Genomic DNA, 18110 nt, shown 5'->3' on the forward strand with positions numbered 1-18110 from the left:
GGCATTGGGTGGCCCTAGGGAGGAAGCTGAGGGCTCTCCTTGGGCCAGGCTGGTGTGGGGTCCCCAGAGCTGGGGCCCCATCTTCCCCGGGGGAGCTGCCCCTCCCTCCGAGGTGTCTGCCCAGGAAAGGCATCTGCCCGGCCAGGCTGCATTACGCAGGCCCCAGGCCCCTCCGCCTCCCCATCAGAGGCAGCGGCAGGAGGTCCCCGAGACCCCCAAGGATAGAAGACCCTGTGAGCCTTCGGCCAGGCCCTCGGCAGGTCCGAGCCCCACCGAGTGGTTCTCTGCGTGATGGCGTTAGGACATACAGCATAAATGGGCAACAGAAATACTAACTCAAGTCTGACTGGAGGGTCTGGCATCTCCCCAGTGGCTGGTGCCTCCCAACGCTAGGGGCCACACCTCTGAGGTCTGCCCGGGAGCTCACCGTGTGGGGGTCCTGACCCTGCAGGCCTCTCTCTCGCCACGGGCCAGGCTCAGGGTGCTGCCCACAGCGGGCTCCACCGTTCGCCCGTGGAGCCCAGTCTTTCTTTGCTCGGGACTCCAGGTGGCACCATCCAACCGGCAGACACCTCACCCAGGGCTTTCCATGGTCCCCACGCTGGCCAGTGAGGCCACGAGCTCCTACGCACCCCCCCCCCCGAATCAGGGAAACTGAGACACAGAGTAGGAAAGAGCAGCCCCAAGCCTCCTTCCGGACGTGGAAGGCTCCAGGCGAGGGGCTGGTCGGTCACGGATGGCGGGGGCCACGGATGCTGGCCTGATCCGGAGCAATGGCTGGTGGGCTGGAGCGCGGGACAGGGCTTGGCCCCAAGGAGACTCAGATGAAGCACCTGCCTTCTGGAGGCTTGGGGGCGTCTGGACGACCGGCTCTCAAAGCCCAGCCCGGGCTTCCCCTGGCTCTGCACCCCACTCTGGGTCCCCAGAGCCTTCTGGAAGGTTTCTCTCAGCACCTCATCCAATTTCTACGCATTGGAGACAAGGCTACGGGGACCCGAGATAGGCAGGGTGGGCCCACCGGCCACAGCAAGGGGAGCCAGAGCCCTGGGCCCCCAGTGGGCAGGACAGAGCACCTCCCCAGAGCTCCTGGGGGCGGGAAGCCCCCCAAGGCCAGAGCTGCTGGGGCCGCTCCCGCCTCCCCTGTCGGAACTCTGAATTCCTCCTCCTGTCCAGGTCCTCGGATGGGAGAGCGTTTGACGGGCCACACGCGTGCCCGGCCCTCGGCTGACTCTGACCAACTTTCTGTCCAGTGGGGTCAGCAGTAGAGCCACTTCTGCAAAAGGCCCCCGAGCGGCTGCTGGGGCCGCCCCGGCCCAGCTCGTCCTCACGGTGGGAGCTGACAGCCCTTCTCAGGCTGGGGCCCCTCACTCTGCTAGAGTCACACACCACCCCCGCCCCCCGAGGGGCAGGTGCGCGCGTGGGGAAGGCACAGCAGGCAGCGCTGAGTCTGGGGAGCCCCGTGTGCACCCGGCCCCGCCGACGGTGGGTGTCTCGCTCCTGGGAGCTGCCGGCCACACCTCCCACGGGCCTGGCGTGCTCTTGGGGGCTGCACCCACAGGTGGGCGCTCCATGGCCCTGCAGTGGCCCCACTCGGCCAGCAGAGGAAGGTGGCTGTCTGCTCAGTGGCCTCGGGCTCTGGCCGGCGCTGTCCCATGAGCGAGCTGAGCCAGAGCGAGGGCGCTGAGGTCAGAGGGATGGGGCAGATCTTATTTCGGGTATCGGCAACCTACCCCTCGGGGTGCCAGGCCCGTGGTGCCGCAGGACAGCCTTGAGCGGGCACTGCTGGACGGGCTGCCGGCCGCCGAGGGCCTGCGACAGGTAATCCACACCCCGGTCCACCTGGCCAGGCCGGGCTAGGGTGGGAGGAGAGGGGGCAGGGCAGGGCAGGGCCGCCCCGAGGGGCTGGAGGGGCTGGAGACCTGGGGTGGAGGCACGGGACTGGTCTCAAGCCCAGGAAGGATTTGAGGGCTCCTGGGGCAGAGCCTCCGCCCGGGGACGGTAGGAGTGGGGTGGGCTTCTCAATTCTGCAAAGCCGAGCTGAGCCAGGGAGCAGTGGGGAGGCCGTGGGGGCCCGGCCCCCCCAAAGATTTGCCTCTAGGTTTCTGCAGGGGTCACCTCAACCACCCTCAGGGTGGTGGGGAAGGGCAGGGGTCCCTCAGTCTTGGTCCTGGCCCGCAGTGTGCACGGTTGAGGGTGGCGAGGCCCAGGGACCCTGAACCTCGAACCTCGCCTGGTAGCCCTGAGCTGACCTGGGTGCCCGCGCCAGTGCCAGCCAAGCTCCCGGTAAGCCCGGCCCACGGGCTCGGGCGCTGCCAGGCCCCAGATAGAAGCCGCTGACACACCACTTCGGGGATGAGCCTTTCCCAGCCTGCGCTGCTGCCGCCCACACGCCCTGGGGGCTTCTGCGGGAGCTGTAATAGCTTTGCTCTGCGCGGGGCTGGCACCCAGTGCCTGCAGCAGGGGAGCAGAAGGGTGCCTGGCGGGGCCTCTCAGGCAGTCAGAACGGAGGGCAGAGGGCCAGCACCCGGGCAATGGCTCCCCTGAGCCTCTCCGCCTCTGTGGTGGGCAGGTCCTGACCCCCAGGTTCTGCAAGGCAGGGGCCGGTCGTCACCACCGCAGAGGAGACAGACCCTGGGTCCTTGTCCCCGAGGCGGGGCCGAGTGCCAAGGAGCCCGAGTGGGGCTGAGTGGCTGGCTGCTCTCCTGGCACTGCCCACCCTACCCGCCACTCGCCCCTCAGTGCCGTCCACTCTGGTCCCCTCTGGCCGTCCAGTGGGCCACGTGGCTGCCTCTGCCTGCTGCCCTCGGCTAACGTCCCAGCCAGCCAGGTGGACAGGAGGGGCGCGTCCCCTGGGAGAAGCTCCCCAGCTGGCAGAGCACAGCCCTGAGGCACCCTCAGAAGTGGGCCACAGGCAGCAAAGGTGTGACATAGCTGATTTCTAACACCTCCGGGCTGCCCACGTTCACGCTCCCCTTGGGAGGCAGCAGGAGTTTGACCACGAAGACTTTGGAGAACAGGTTCTGAGCAGACCCAGGCCTCGAATGCCAAAGGTCTAGAGGGCAGCTCTTCGAAGGGGCTCCCCTGACTCCGAGGGCAGCAGGGCCTCATGTTAGCCCTGTGCACAGGCCGGGCGTGGGGGTGGGCTCGGGAAGAGAGCCCCACCCTGTCCCCGCCTTCACACGCGTGTCCATCCACCCACTGCACCTCCATTTTCACAGGTACATCCTCGCCGTCACTGTCTGTTTCCCTCCCTCCCTCCTTCCCTCCTGCCTTCCCCCCGTCCATCGCCCATCCATCCACCCCCACCAAGTGTCCACCCGCCCACCAGCCATCCACCCACCGTTCCGTGAAGCAGGCGTTGATCTGACTGCCTCTCCATCTCTTCTCCTGTCTACTCTCTGCACAACTACTTTTCTGCCCATTGACCTCTCATCCCTTCTGCAGACCCACCCATCCACCTGTTCTTTAACTATCCACCCATCACCCAAGGATTCAACACCTCTCTTTCTATTTATACACCAATCCATCCTTCCACCCATCCCACCATCCACCCACCCATCCATCCATCCATCCATGCCTCCATCCCGTCATCCATCCATCTTTCCATCCATCTATCCAACCACCTGACCAACCACCCATCCAGCCAGCCAGCCAATCACCTTCCCATCCATCCTTTCCTCCATCCCTGCATCCAGCCATCCTCCATCATCCACTCATCCGTCCATCCACCAGGTCTTCACTGAGCACCTCCTGGGTGCTGGGAAGGGATGAGCCCAAGGTGGGGCTTGTACTCAAAGGGTGCACAGTCTAGGGGCACAGACCAGAAGTGCACGGTGTTTCAGGGGCTGTAGAGTTTATAAGGGGCCAGTCAAGGGGCAAGTACCACAGTGGAAGAGGACGACTGAGCCCCCACCCATCACATTCGCCCTGACTACCCTCAGAGACCCCAGAGCCTAGCACGCAGAAGGCCACTGGACAGGACAGTGTCCAAATCTGAAGGCCAGAGGCCTGGGCCCTACCACTGTGCAGGGCGGATGGCCTTTCCAATGGGCCCTGCTCCCGGCCCCTCCCCCGTCAGTGAGCCCCAGAGAGCCAGCACGTGGAGACACCAAAGGGAGTTTACTGCACAAAGTGGAGGGCTGCAAGCGGGGCGGGGCGGGGGGGGCCCAGTGCTGTTGTGGGTGTTGGTGGCTTTGGACACGGAGGCCCCAGCACGTGGCCTCTCTCTGCACCGGCTGCGCCTTCCCTGGGAGCTCGCAGCTTCTCTGGAGGTGGTCCTTTTGCCAACCAACAGCCAGAGTTCCTTTCCTCCCGGAACTGTGAGGGGCAGAGCTGGGGGTCAGAGGGAAAGGTTGGAGGGTCCAGGAGCAAGAGGTGACGGATGTCGGGGGTGCTCGCGGGCCAGGCAGACCATGAGAAGCAGCTTCTTCGGCGGGGCCAGTGGGGGGCGGGGGGGCGTTCATCTGGCCGGCCTCTCCCCTGGGCACGTGGGTCGGGAGCCAGGAGGTGCCGCCGGCGGTGCTGCAGTCTTGGGAAAGCTGAAACACAGGTCGGGGGAGCATCAGGCTGCAGTCCGAGGAGGGGCCGTGGCTCTGCCTGTCCGGGCCTGCAGCCTCTCTCTGGGGGTCCCTGGCCTGCCCATCCCACCCCGCTCCCCCCAGCCCTGGAGGAGCAGCCTCCCTGCGACAGCCCCCGAGACCCTGTGTCCACCTCCGGCCTGGAAGCCTGCTTCCTGATACCACGCTCTGGTGCCCTGGGCCCTGCCGGGATTCAGGGTGGAGGGACGCTGCCTACTGCCTGTTTGCCAGCTGGCCTGACAGCCCCCAGGCTAACCCTGGGGTCCCGGCCCCCCCTCACTGAGGTGGGCAGCAGCCCAGAGCGAGCCCCAGCAGACCCCTCGGGCCCCTCCCTGAGCAGACGACGCACTCCTGCCTGACAGAGCCGGCCTCATGGCAGCAGCCCCCAGGCCTCCCTCCTCCCCCAGGCCGGCGGCCCTGGCTCGGCCCAGCCGCCATTTGTCAACGTCCTCGGGAGCACGTGGCGCCCAGAAACCAGGGCGGGCGGCTTGGCCAGGACCACCCCGCCGGGACGTCTGCGGGAACATCCCGTTTAGCGTAGCTCAGCGAAAACCGCTCCCACCTCCCACCCCGTCTACCTCTGATGATGCAGCCGCAGCCCTCCCGAGCCTCTGGCCGCCACCTCTCCGCTGGCTCGCAGCGGACGCGCCTGTGGTCAGGCCGGCGACAGCAAGGCGGCCCTCACGCTTGCGGGCGGGCACTCTTCCTGCCCTCGCAGGCGGCTGGCCCAGCACGTGCCTCCCGCTTGGCGCCCGCCTGTGCGTCTCCCGGCCCCCACTGTGCACACGGGCGGCACCCGGAGCCAGGTCCCAGCCCTCCTCCGTCACCCACAGAGCACCTCGGGCCTCCGTGGGCTCGTTTCTAAAGCGGAATGATGGTGGGGCCACCCCATGGGCGTGCAAACGCTCATGCCTGGAGCGCGCGTGGCAGGGGCCACGTGCTGAGGCAGCAGAGCTTCTGACGGTCAGGCTGCAGGCCCTCTGGGCCTGGGTCCTCTGCGTGACTAGGGGCTGTGTGCCCTCCCGCAGGGAGGCGGCCTGTGGGGAGGAGGGTTGGGCCCACGGCTGTCCCTCCCGCCCGCCCTAGGGTGCAGCGATGCTCACCTCGGCTGCCTCCGTGGCCCCTGAGATGGCTGGCCGGCGCCCCCCGGGGCCCCCGGGACCCCCCCCACCGCTGCTGCCCAAGCCCGGGAAGGACAACCTGCGTCTGCAGAAGCTCCTGAGGAAGGCAGCCCGGAAGAGGACAAGCAGGGCCGGGCCGCCTGCCCCGCCCGGGGCTTTCCGCACGTCCTTATCCCCCGTGAGCGAGGCCGGCCATGACCAGGAGACCCCGGCCCCGCGGCCCGCGGAGGCGCCGCGGGCGGTGGCCACCCTGCCCTGCTCCCCCCACACCCGCGTCATCCACCACGTGGCGTCCCCCCTGCAGAGGTCCACGTTCTCCATCAGCCTCACCCAGCTCAGGAGCCTGGCTTCACGCTCCAAGCCCACGGGGCCCCGGCTCGCAGCCCCGGTGCCAGAACCCGCCCAGTCCCCCTGCGGCTTTGCCCAGGTCTCAGGCCCCACCGTGAGGGGCACCCACAACAGCCAGGTGCACTTCCGCCGGGCACCGTCCCCACAGGCCGGGACCCCTGCGCCCTCCCCAATGGCCCCGGATGGTGGGCCTGGCGACCGGGCCCAGGGCACAGCCATCCGCCCTCCCAGGGCTCAGCCCCTGCTGCCTGTGGTCCGCATCCACTCACCGCCCGCCAGGGCCCAGGCTGCCAGCCCTCGGCACGGCGAGCCCTCTGTGCCCAGGCCGGCCCCCGGCTTCCAGGCCTCAGGGCCCAGAGAGGCCAGCAGCCGGGTGGTGGTGTCCATTGCCCCCACCTACCGCTCACCAGGACCCTCGCCTTACAGGCCGGCCTCTGTGGCCCCCGAAGCCGGGCACCGGGAGGACCCCGCCCCGGCCGGCCCTGCCGCTGAGGCTGAGCAGGTCTCCAGCCCCCGAGAGGCCTCATCCCCTGCCCCACCGTCAGGCACCCACCCGTGCCCTGTCCCCAAAGTCGCGCCCAAGCCCCAGCTCAGCGGCTGGACACGCCTCAAGAAGCAGCTGCTGGAAGAGGCCCCCTTCCCGGGGCCAGAGCCGAGCCCGGGGCACGCGGGGCTGGGAGGGGCAGCCCCCACTGACTCGGCGCCCCGGCCGGCCCCCGCCTCACGGTCCTCCAGGATGTGGGACGCAGTGCTGTGCCGCATGTCAGTGGCAGAGTCCCGTGGCGGCCAGGTGGGGCCCCGGGATGGGGTGCGCGCCCCGCCTGGCCTCAGCCGCCTGCCCTTCCTTTACTGGCCTCGCTTCAACGCCCGGAAACTGCAGGAGGTGGCCGCCCAGCCCCCTCCCATGCGCTACCCCATCCCGGCCCTGAGCCCCCAGCCCCAGAACTTCAATCGTTCGGCAGCTGGCTGGAGGCCCCAGTGAATGGCCGGGGGGGACCCCAGGACCGTGGGGGGACAGAAGAGGGGCTGAGGGTCCAGCTGGAAAGCCACAGCCACAAAGGACCGTGGTGGGAGGTGGACGCGGCCGGGAGCAGCTGGGATTAGGGAGGCGGCGGGTTTGGACGGTGTGGAGGGGCAGGGAGGGCTCTGCACTGGGGTGGGGGGTGGGGACTTCTGGGGTGAACTTCTGGGGAGACAGACCGTACACAAGTCTGCTCTGAGGCTGGGGCTGCATGCGTGACCCTGCGGGGCAGGGCCGGCCTGAGTGTGCGCACAGGGCTTGGGGCAGGAGTGCAGGAGGTGGTCACCAGCGAGACCCTGCCTGGGTCCAGGGAAGCTGCAGGCGGGGATCAGGGCCCAGCGGAGCCCCACATGCTCTGGGTGACGAGCCCTGATGATTGACAGGATGAGCAGGATTCTGGGGCCCCGGCCCTTCTGCCGAGAAAGGTTGGGGGGACGAGCTATGCTGTCGTGCAGAGTGGGAGTGGTCGGGGTGACTCAGTCGCAGGCACCGTGGGCTCCGTTAGCTGCATCGGCGGCTTGGCAGCCGCGCCTCCCAAGGACGGAGGCCCAACGGGTGCGGGGAGCCAGGTCCAGGCCCGGGGGGGAGCTGGCCCCACACCCCTGCCCCTTCACTGCCACCTCTGCTCCCCCCGCCTGGGTGCAGAGCTTGAGGGGGACTCGCTGATGGGAGACAGAGGGCTGGGGTCTCAGCCTAGATGCTGGATGAGGAGGGAGGTCCGAAGTCAGCCTGGCCAAGTGGCGGGGGGGGGGGTGGCCCGGAGGGGGCAGCGATGGGGACCCCCAGTCTGCACTCAGCTGGGGTCTGACTCGGGACAAGCACTGGGGCCCAGACGGGGCAGCCGTGCTATGAGGCGGACACGGAGGTGCTGGGGGGAAGCTCCAGCCGCAGCCCCCGGAGCAGGACTCAGAAGGGAGGAAGCCGTCAGGAGGGGACATGATGGATGTTGTAAACGGATCCCGGGACCCAGGCCGCTAATAAAAGTGTGCGTAACCGTAACCATGGCAGCGGGTCACCTTTCTGACTCCTCACCAGGTGCCGGGGTGGGAGCGGCTCCTCACTGGGGCAGGAGGGCGAGGACAAGGTTCTGGCTCCTTTGAAACCCTCACAGCCCACTGCCCGGTGGGAACCTGAGCTCCCGGGGATCCGTGTCAACCCCCTCCTGCCACGCTCACCCTGTGGTGGCCGGGCCGGGCTCACCTGCCCGAGGAGCCCGGCTGGGAGATGGGGGGGGGGCCTCCTCCCAGCAGGGAGCCTGCGCTTCCCTGTGGGCTACAGGAGCAGGGCAGGAACCAGGGGATGGTGGGGTGGGAGGGGGCACGGGTCTGTGGACTGGAGGACCAGCAGAGACGGGCTGTGGCCAGCTCTGAGGCCGGGCATTCAGCCCTCACATGTCACCTCGCAGTCCCTGCCACCGCGCACCCAGAGCGGCGAATTCTGCCCACGACACGTCGTGCTCTGGCCGCCGCCCCCGACTCACCGAGAAGGACGGCCTAGGGCGCCGAGCCCTCGTCCACGAGCACTTTCTCGTACTTCCCGTGTCCAGTGGCCACAAACTTGTACCTCTTGGCAGACGGGGTGCTCTGTCGGGGAAGGAGGTGGAGAGCGAAGGTGAGAGGCGCAGGGGGAGGTGGCGCTGCCTCTTGGAAGCCTCCCCAGGTGCGCTGAGGGCAGCTCCCCTTCCCCTCGCCCGCTGGACCCGCCCTCCCGCATCAGTCACATTCCGACTCTACCTTGAGCTTCGGCGAAGCCTTGGGGCCTCCTTTCTGCTCCCAGAGGTTCCTCTTGCTCAGGTCTCCAGCGACAATATCCTGCGGGCAGAAGGCAGCCACGTCACAGGGGCAGAGCCCTGACTTGGGGGCTTGGAGCCCTGGTCACTTCTCCTGCCTGGCCTCGCAGGGCCAAGGCCCCGGGGCCCGCACGCCTGCCTCCTTGGGTGACAGCCCAGGGGAAGAGGCCGGGAAGGGAAGGTGACATGGTCCATCTTCACCTGGCCCAGCAGCCTTCCCACCCAGCCCTCCACAGGAGCCAGCCTGGCGGAGACCCCGTCCCCCATGCACCACAGTGCCCTCTGCCCACACTTCAGCCTGGACAGTCTCACGCTAGCCTTCCAGAGGGAGCCCAGCCGTGCCCCAGGACGGGAGCCTACCTTACAGGTGGGGGACTTGGCGGAGGACTGAGCCTGCACCTCTCCCGTCTCCCAGCGACTCTTGGTGCTCGCCACGGCCATGCTGGGCAGCTCGATGGACGGCTGGCGGGCTAGCTTTGGGGTCCGGCCAGAGGTCTGCAGAGGAGACAGAGCCCAGGACCACTTTACTGGACAGCCACATGGGACACATCAGAGAGGCCTGTGTGAGCCGCTCCGGCACACAGATGACGTCCTCTGTGTGGCTGCATTCCCCCAGGACTGCTTATCCAACGCAGGGCTGGAAGAAGGCGCTCTGGAAAAAAAGTACCCCTCGGTGTACTTGTGAAACACCGCCCTTGCTCTGCAGAGCACAGGTGATGGGTGAGATACGAGACAAATGTGGGGCTGTCCTCGAGCTGCCCCTGGCACAGGGTTGGAGGAGCAGGGGTTGAACGGAAGGGTGTTGGTTGGATGGAATGATGGCTGGATGGAGGGGAGCTAATTGGATGAAAGTGGATGGAGGGGTGTTGGTTGGAGGGAGTGGTGTTGGTTGTGTAGAGGAACATTGGTCAAACAAAAAATAGTGGTTGGATGAGAGGACATTGACTGAATGGAAAAACATTGCTAGGATGGAGGGGTGTTGGTTGGATGGAGTAGTGTTGACTGGATGGAGGGGTGTAGATTGGATGGAAGAGTGTTAGTTGAATAAAAGGGTGTTAGTTGTTGGATGTGGGGGCGTGTAGGATCAATGGAGGGACCCTGGTTGGATGGAGTGGGTTGGTTGGATAAAGGGGTGTTGGCTGGATGGAAGAGTGCAGGTGAAAGGACAGGAGTTGGTTGGATGGAGAGACACTGGTTGGCTGGAGAAATGGGTGCATGAATGGAGGAGGCCCTGCAGAAGCGGAGGGGCCTGTGCGCACCTCGATGGCCTGCGTGTACTGCTCCAGCCTCTCTTCAATCGTGGAGATGGGCAGGGCTGGCTGGGACTTCTTCATGCTGTTACTGGAGGAGAGGAGAAGGGTCATGGCCCAGGCCCCCTCACTCAGCTTCTATGCCCACCCTGAGCTCCTACCAGAGCTTTCTCGGGCCCCCAGATCTCCACCTACTGGGTCCCCTCTTCAACCCTCCCTTGGAGATCCCCGAGTCCTGCCTGGGAAGCAACCAGACGTACCTCTTCTGAATGGAGCGGTGCAGGGACTCAGTTCTGTCGCTGAGCTGTGGAGGGCGGGAGGAGACTGAGCCTCCGAAGCCAGAGCAAGGCCCCCAGCCCACCCCTCCCAGCTGCTCCCACCCGCCAGTCCCATTGCCCAGTTTATGCGTTTCACAAGGCTCTGCTGAGAGCCAGCCTGGCAGAGAAGGAGGCCGTGCTCCTGTCCTGGAGCTGCCCTGTGGCTGCCTCTCTGGGACTGTCATTGGTCATGAGTCCGGGACAGAGGACTAGGCTTTGGGGCTTAACCTACTTTGGTGCTGGGGCTCAGGGGAGGCGAGCCCGGGTCCGTCCCCTCCAAGACCAAGGGGCTGGGCGTCCTGCGCTGCTGGCATCTCTGGTGCTGGGAACAGAACGTCTGCGGTTACGGGGTCTGAATGATCGCCCCCTTTGCACCCCTCCTGCCCCACCCAGGACTGGTTGAAGGAAACACCTTCCCCTCCCTGGGCCTCAGGTCCTTTCCCGCCCTGCCATTCTCTGGTTCTGGAGTTCTCGGCAGCAGGAGCTGGCGTTCCATCAGGCAGGGTTACCAACCCCACCGCCCTCTGAGACTGCGGGGGTGCTGGCTCCCTCCGGGCCCATCCCACGAAGCCCGCAGAGCATGCAGGTAGCAGAGACAGATGCAGCCCGGGGGCCGGGGTGTGCCCAGACCCTTTGGGAAGCCACCGGCACCTGCTCATCCTCTGCCTCCTCGGTCTCTGCCAGCCCTGGGCTTCCCTGGACGGCTCCCTCGGGGCCGTTGGGCTCTGTGTCCTCTGTTCCCGGCCCCTCCTGGGGCTCTGAGTCGGGGCTCAGACGCAGCTCCTCCAGACAGACCCCGGCTGGGGTCAGCTCGTCGCCACCCTGGCTCCCAAAGGCGTGCTGGCGGGGCCTGTGGCGGGGAGGGGGAGGCAATCCAACAGGTCGAAGGTCACTTGATCACTTCGAGTCCCTTCCCGTTTCCAAGCCTCAGTTTCCCCAACTGTAAGATGGGCAGTCAGACCAGTTAAGCGCCCAGGAATCTCAAGACCCCGGCCTCTTTGGGGAGGTGAGCCCAAGGCCTCAGAGCCTGCCCTCTGTCGCCAGGGCCATGTGACCAGTGCCCACTGAGGCTAGGCCCGGGCTCCAGGCCCTCAGGACCAGCCCTGGCCCGTGTCTCGCCTGTTGGTGTCCCTGCTGGCTGGCCTCCTGGCGCCGGGGCCGCCTGGGGCCCCTGCTCCCGGCCTGCTCCGGGTTGGGGCGAGCGGGCCTGGGCGGCAGGTGGGAGCTAGGTGGGGTCTGAGGCTTGTCTGGGGGCTGGTCAACTGAGGGACAAGGCAAGGGCTGGGGTCACAGAGAGGGCCGCAGCCGCGAGGAGCAGGGCAGACCAGGCTGGCTGTGCGGGGCGGGGGAGGCCAGCCGCTGGCAGCCTGCGCGACTCTGCATTGGAGCGGGACTGACCCTGGAGAAGAAGATGGGAAATTCTCGCATTTTCCATGATTTCAGGCCCCTCGGTGTTCGTGCCAGCCAAGACGCAGACCACCGCCCAAGGTGGGCCGGGGTCCGAGCCAGCGGCAGGCTCACAGAGGGCCCGTTCAGCTGGGCTACAGGAGGCCAGGCAGGTGCGGGGGGCAGGGAGGCCTGGCGAGAGCAGGAGGGTCCACAGAAGAGCTAGAGTGCCCCCTGCTGTTGGGCGGCCAGTTGGGGACAAAGGGAACAGGACCGGCAGGGCTGCAGCCACCCCAGCGCCAGTGGACGGGCCACCCTGCTGCCCCCGCCCCCCGCCCCCAGCTCAGAAACGCAGAGTGTGCTCTGACCCCCAGAGACAAATGGGGGAAACTGAGGCCTGGAGGGCGGCCGTGGGCAGAGGGCCACGCCAGGAGCAGGGCCCCGGCCAGGCAGCTGGCTCTGAGGGCGGATGGGAAGGGGTGGTGGAGTGACGGGAGGGGTCTTAGCGAGAGCTCGGGGCTGCTTCAGGGGCCTTGGAGGGGACGGGAGGTGGCCAAGAGGGGCTCCGGCGACCCTCGAGGCCACAGGGCCCCGAGCCTGGAGCTCCCGAGCGGAGCTGGGCCCCTGACCCCGGCCTGTGGGGTGCTGAGAGCGGCTCAGACCCCCGGGGTGGGGGCGGGTGAGGCCCCAGAGCAGACCCCAGCCCAGGGCCCCTCCCCCTGCCTGCCCTGGTTCAGAGCGCCTGCACATCTGGAAAGCTTGTCCCCCCAGGCCGACTGGCGGCCGCACATCTGGAAATACCTGCTCCCCTCCGTGGGAATGGAGCTCGCTGCCCCGGGGGAGGAAGGGGCGGCGGCGGGGGCGCAGGGCCTCCCTGACGTCAGTGGGCTGCAGATGTGCTGATGGAGTAACCGCCCCGGCGGCCGCAGCTGGTCTGGACGGGCCGGGGCCCTGGGGAGCCCAGCAACGAGATTCCTCCCGTCCCACCCGCGGCACCAGCACCCCCGCCGCCGCCCTCCTGTCTCGTTCTCTTCCTCCTTCCCCCCCTACGGCCACGGGGGCATTTTGGGGGGCCACTGGGGTGGCGGGAGCAGAGGGAGTCGCTCGGACACACGTTGGGGGCTTGGACAGAGCACCCCTCCTCCACGCTCTGACCCCCACTTGCCTGTCCTCCTCCTGCCCCCCCTCCGGACTCTCGCGCTGAGGGGGGGCCCCACCGTCCACGGTCTCCCCAGCCCCGCGGTGCTGCCGCCGCTCCTCCGGCTTCTGGGACCAGTCGCCGAAACCCTCGTCCTCGTCCAGTTCAGGGCCCTCCGAGGGCTTCGGGCTGAGGCTGGAAGAGCAGGCACGTTCTCAGGGCTGGGCCAGATGCGGGGCAGGGGGCCGACCCCCCGCCCCCACCCCGTCCACAGCGCCTCCCTCTCTCACACCCTGGGCTCCAAGTGCGGGAGACCCCATCTGCCGCAGGGGCAGCACCCCACGGCCGGGCCACGCCCTATTAAGCCAGGGCTCCCCAAGAGCAGGGCCGCGTCTCCCCGCTCAGCCTGGGGCTCCCCGAATGCTGGGCTGTGTCTCCCCCGCCACCTACGGCCCCCGCGGGTGGGTGCCGAGTTTCCCTCTGCTGTCCCGCCTGAGCCCTGCACCCTGTCCCCCACGGCGGGCCTGTGCTCCGGTGGTCCCTGCCTGCCCCCAGTCCCTGCCTGCTAGGCTGGGGACCTGGCCCGAGGGGCCTTGACCGCTACAGCACCCCACTCCACCCAGAGCTGCTGACTCGGAGAAAATGGAACAAAACAGGGCCTGGGGGAGGGGGAGCGTTATTGGAAAAACAGCCCAGCCCAGCTACAGAGGCCTCCCGGGCCCCGCGAGGGAACAAGCCGGCCCTCGGCCCGCCAAGTTGGATGTGGCCTCAGTGAGTCACAGACGGCAAGGACTAGGGCAAGGGGCTCGGGGGCCAGGGCCCCACAGCTGCGCTCGGAGTCGGTCCAAGCAAGGGGGACCACGCAGGGTGACCAGGGCCGGAGTCGGGACCCCGGGAGGCTGGCCGGTAGGGGGCGGCTCCACACGTCTCCGGCCAGGTGTCCGGCAGACTCCGCTGGCACCTGGGGCTGTGACGACCGACACCCTAAGGGCACCCCCACCCCCGGCCCGGGTTCCAGGGCTGGGCCCCTCCCTCCTTGTCTCAGCTGCTCTGGGGCCTCCAGCCCAGGGCCTGACCCCGCGGCAGCCCTCTGCCCAGGGGCGCAGGACAAGTGAGCTGGCAGTGTCGGCTTACAGCTTCTCCTGCTCTAGCTGCTCCAGGGACTGGCCTCCTTCGCCCTCATCCTGGGCCCGAAGCTGCCAGGCCCTCTCCTGCTCGCGCTGCCCCCGGGCGGCACCCTCCTCTCCTTCCACGCTCCACTGAGTGGCGAGCCTGAGGGACACGGAGAAAGAGTCAACACCGGGGCCCGTACCCCACTTCCCCCGTCCGAGCAGGCCCCAGCAAGGCCTCTCTAGGCCTCAGTTTCCCCATCTTTAGAACAGAGATCTTGAAGGGTGGTCGGGAAGGGGTGCTCGGGTTGGGGGAGGTCCCAGGGTGCTGTTGGTCTCTGGGCGCCCACGTGCCTCCCGGTGATGTGGGGGCCCCTGGGTCAGACAGGCCTGGGGAAACCCCAAGGATGGGACCAGACCCTCCATCCCCTTCCAGCAGGCTGGATCCCTGGACCTCATGGGAGCCAGGACACTGGCTAGTGTAGCTTTGGCCCCAGGCAGGGCCCGGAGGCTACAGGAAGAGCCGGCGGAGGTGCGGAGAGCTGGCTGTGGCCGCTGGACAGCTGGGGTCACTCGTTTGTTCTACCTGAGTCAAGCGGCTGTAGCCTCGGCCACTTGGGCGCTGGTGGCCTGGGCTGAGGTCAGGCCCAGGCGGCCCAGCTAGGCAGCCATGCCCCTAACGCGACCATCCCAGCAGGGGCGATCCTTCCTGCCCCACAGGAGCACCGTGCTGTGGGAGACGGCGGCCCTGCTGGAGGACCCGAAAAGGGCTCTCAGCTCACCCAACACCGCCCCCGCCCCCGGCCCCCGTGCAGCGTCTCTCCGGGCTGTGCTGTCAATGGGGAAACAGGCCCACGCAGAGGCAGGCGCAGGGGACCTCACTCCCACACTTCCTGGGGTTCCTCCCTCGGGTCCACACAAGGTCGGCCTGAGACCGGGGGTCCGGGGCCAGACGACCCTAGCCCCGGCCCAGCAGATCTCAGGCTGTTGGCACCTGGTGGGCACCGCAGGCCTCGGCCAGCTGGCACGGCCTGCCACCCCAGCTCCCCCAGAGCCCGGGAGCGGGGTCCTGGGTCTCCGTTCCACAGCGCTCACTGCCCCGAGCTGGGGTCTCAGCCCCTTCCTGCCGTGTCCCCCGCCTGACCCCGCAGCCCGCTCCTTCAGGGCCCCCGTCCCCTGGCCAGGGTGGGCCGGCTCTGTGGTCTCGGCAGCCGTGCCAGCACATGATCTAATCTCTCCTAGGTCTCCTCGGAGCCTCCCAGACAAAAGCCAGGCCCCTCCATAGCCCCAGCTCGAGGCCCACTCCCCCCGCGGCAGCCACACGGGACCCCAGCCACGCAAACCGAACCGCCTGCTCAGCCCTCGGCACCCCCAGTCCGCCCCCCGCCCCGTGCCGCTCCTCAGAAGCGACTTTGACTCCCACCCCCTCCCCACCCGGGCCCCAGGGAGCCACTTAATCCCCCACACCTGGCTCCCATCAGCGTCCTGCTCCAGGCCCTCGGCTGGGGGCTGGGGGCCACGTCCTGTCTGGGGAGGAAGAGGCTGGGGTGATCTCGGGGATGTTGGGGACCTAGGGTCCAGGGCTCCTCCCCACATGAGCACCAACAGCCCCTCCAGACGGAGGGCAGAAGCCTAGCAGGGCAGTGGGGGGACAGAAGGTGCCCACAGCCTCTCCTGGGGGCGCCCGGGGGGATTCCTCCAAGGGGTGAGACCAGCACTGCACCCCTTTCACTGCCATGTCCAAGCTGCACACGCCGATGGCTGTGCTGGGCATTTGGGATTTTTTTAGCCAACATGTGGGGGTGTGTACACGGGCCCCAGTGGGATGTGTGGTGGGCCAGGTGGGGCCTCTCTCAGGACGATAGCTCCTGCCCCCCAGGCCCCTCCCCCAAGCCCCGGGGACCCTTCCCTGGCACAGCTGAGTGCAGAGGCCACACGGCCTGGTCAGCCCACCGGTAGGGCGATGTGTCCCGGCCAGCAAAGCCCCACGCAGGCCTGCACTCAACCGCGCAATGCACAGTGGGCCTGGCACACACACGCACGCACACACACACACCAACACACACACACACGCACACGTGGCAGGAATGCACACGTGTACGTACGCACTTTCTCCTGAGCCCCACTCAGGCCCACGTGGGCGCACACACCCACACTCCACGCACGGGTCCCAATGCCCCCCACCAGGCACACTTGTGCACACACGTGTGCACACGGACGTCCATGTGCTGACAGAGTCGGGCAGGGGAGCAAGGTGAGGGCAAGGTGGCAGCCCAGGCCCCGGGCCGTCCAGGGGGCCCCAGCACTGTTTAGTGTTTTCCTGCCGTCGTCCTGACAACGCGCCTGGCCAGAGGCCAAGGCATGTTTTCTGAGAACATTGCTCCTGAGGAGCTGGCCCCTCCGAGGGCCACCCCTGCTCCCCGCCGTCTGCATGTGACCCCCGAGCCCTCGGGGCAGGGAGCTCAGGGGGGCCGGAGCAGGGTAGCAGGGTAGGGGTCTCGCCACAGCCCCACACTGGGAGAGGCTGCGCTGGCCCCCAGCCCCTGACCCAGCGGCCCAAGGACGGAGCCGGCTCAGCCCCTTTCCTCTGGGCCTCCTCCCTTCCCGCCCGCCTGCCCCAGGATGTGAGTAATGCGGCCCCTCCTGGCCCCTCCCATGACCTCACCCCCTCACTGTTCCACAGCTGGGTTTCGTTCTGGGAACTGAGAGGGGGGCGGCTCTCCTGGGGTGGGGTGGGGGCCTCTGGCCTGGGAAAGGCGCCCCCGGCCGGCGGCCCAGACCCCTTGGCACGCTCGGCGGAGCTGTCAGGATGCTGGCGTCGGCTGGCCGGCCCGCCCGTGGCCCTGGCTCAGCCCGTGCGCAGCTGCGAGGGATTTGGTGTTCCTGCACAAATGCAATTATCTCTTTCCTGCGTCTGCTCTGGCTCCGGGCGCGCCCAGGGTTCAGCCCCAGGGGCTGCTGAATGGGCTCTGCAGCCCCCCCCCCCCCCGTCACGCTCCAGCGTGGCGCCTCGCCCCACCAGGTACACGAGTGCGCACAGACCCCAACGGGCCGGCTATGGCCCCCCGTCCTCAGTTGGGCTCCCCAAGCTCAGGGGCTAGCCCTGCTGAACGCGTCTACCGCCTACTGGGCCCCTCCTCTCCTTCCTCCGCAGCCCCCCAGTCTCCACCAAGGCTTCGATGGTGCCAGTCCTGGGCCCGGTCTGGCCCTCCCCGCGGTCCCAACCTCCTTCCTCCCCTGCCCTGTGGCGGTTCCAGAGGGGGCATCAGGCCTCGGTCCCGTCTCGACTCTGCCCCCTGCAGGCAGCTCACGGCCACCCCACCTGCTTCTCGACGCTGAAAACTTTTCAGCCTTCTGGAAAGAGCTTCGGGGCTCAGCTGGGGGGCCGGAGCCCAAGGGAGGACCGGCCTGCGGGCCAGGCCAGAAGTGGGGAACTTCCCCTTGAGACCTGCAGGGCACCCTCCTGGCCATTGTCCCCTGGATACCACGGGCAGGAGCTGGCTGGGAGGCCTGGGGAGCTGGGCTGGTCACCCAGCCGGAGCAGGGGGCCCCTGTCTCCTTGTGACCATCAAGGTGTCCAGTCCCCTCCCGTGCCCCCGCCCTGGGGTCTTGTACGCCAAGGTGGACATCTGCAGAGCAACCGGCGCCTCAAGTGACCACAGAGCCCACGCGTGAAGGGACGGGGTGTGGGGGGACCCGAGCCCCAGAGAGGCCACCCAGCCTGGCTGCCGGGGCTGGGGGACAGCACGCACCCCCCACCACCTCAGCTTAGAGCAGCCCCCGAGCGCAGAGACTGGGCCCCGCCGGGAGCTCAGGAGAGGGCAGTGGTGCCTGGGCAGCACCCGCACCCCACAACTCAAGGGGTGCCCCTCAATGGTGGGCAGCGTGGGTCCCGCCCAGGCAGCCCGGGGGAGGGTCCACGGCGGGCACCGGGATGCTGGCTGTCACTCATCTGTGCAGTGAGGCAGCTGTGAGGGGTGAGCCAGGCACAGAGATGGCCCCGAGCGAGCAGGTGGGCAGCGGGCGGGGTGGCAGAGGGTGTGGGCACGGGAGC

At 67.9% G+C, this 18110-nt stretch overlaps 2 protein-coding genes across 6 annotated transcripts in view; one reads left to right on the forward strand and one right to left on the reverse strand.

The window, feature by feature from the left end:
- Positions 1 to 4104: 4104 nt before the first annotated feature.
- LSP1 (lymphocyte specific protein 1) overlaps positions 4105 to 18110 on the reverse strand; it is a 35940-nt gene continuing 21934 nt past the window's right edge. For 4 of the 5 annotated variants that reach the window (XM_033861447.2, XM_033861448.2, XM_073809361.1 and 1 more), the window contains exons 2-11: positions 14082 to 14219; positions 12975 to 13142; positions 11075 to 11273; positions 10656 to 10745; positions 10367 to 10410; positions 10116 to 10197; positions 9217 to 9351; positions 8801 to 8878; positions 8548 to 8650; positions 4105 to 4538 (exon numbers count right to left, since the gene is read on the reverse strand). In XM_033861447.2, the coding sequence (XP_033717338.1) occupies positions 8561 to 8650; positions 8801 to 8878; positions 9217 to 9351; positions 10116 to 10197; positions 10367 to 10410; positions 10656 to 10745; positions 11075 to 11273; positions 12975 to 13142; positions 14082 to 14219 (1024 nt within the window). In that variant the 3' untranslated portion in view covers positions 4105 to 4538; positions 8548 to 8560. The remainder of the gene's footprint in view (positions 4539 to 8547; positions 8651 to 8800; positions 8879 to 9216; positions 9352 to 10115; positions 10198 to 10366; positions 10411 to 10655; positions 10746 to 11074; positions 11274 to 12974; positions 13143 to 14081; positions 14220 to 18110) is intronic. The other variant, XM_073809362.1, reaches the window with a different exon arrangement.
- PRR33 (proline rich 33) lies at positions 5673 to 7028 on the forward strand. The gene has a single exon (XM_033861748.1). The coding sequence runs from the start codon at positions 5673 to 5675 to the stop codon at positions 7026 to 7028; it is 1356 nt and encodes a 451-aa protein (XP_033717639.1).

Source organism: Tursiops truncatus, chromosome 8 (genome assembly GCF_011762595.2).
Source record: "Tursiops truncatus isolate mTurTru1 chromosome 8, mTurTru1.mat.Y, whole genome shotgun sequence".
Classification (NCBI taxonomy): Eukaryota; Metazoa; Chordata; class Mammalia; order Artiodactyla; family Delphinidae; genus Tursiops; species Tursiops truncatus.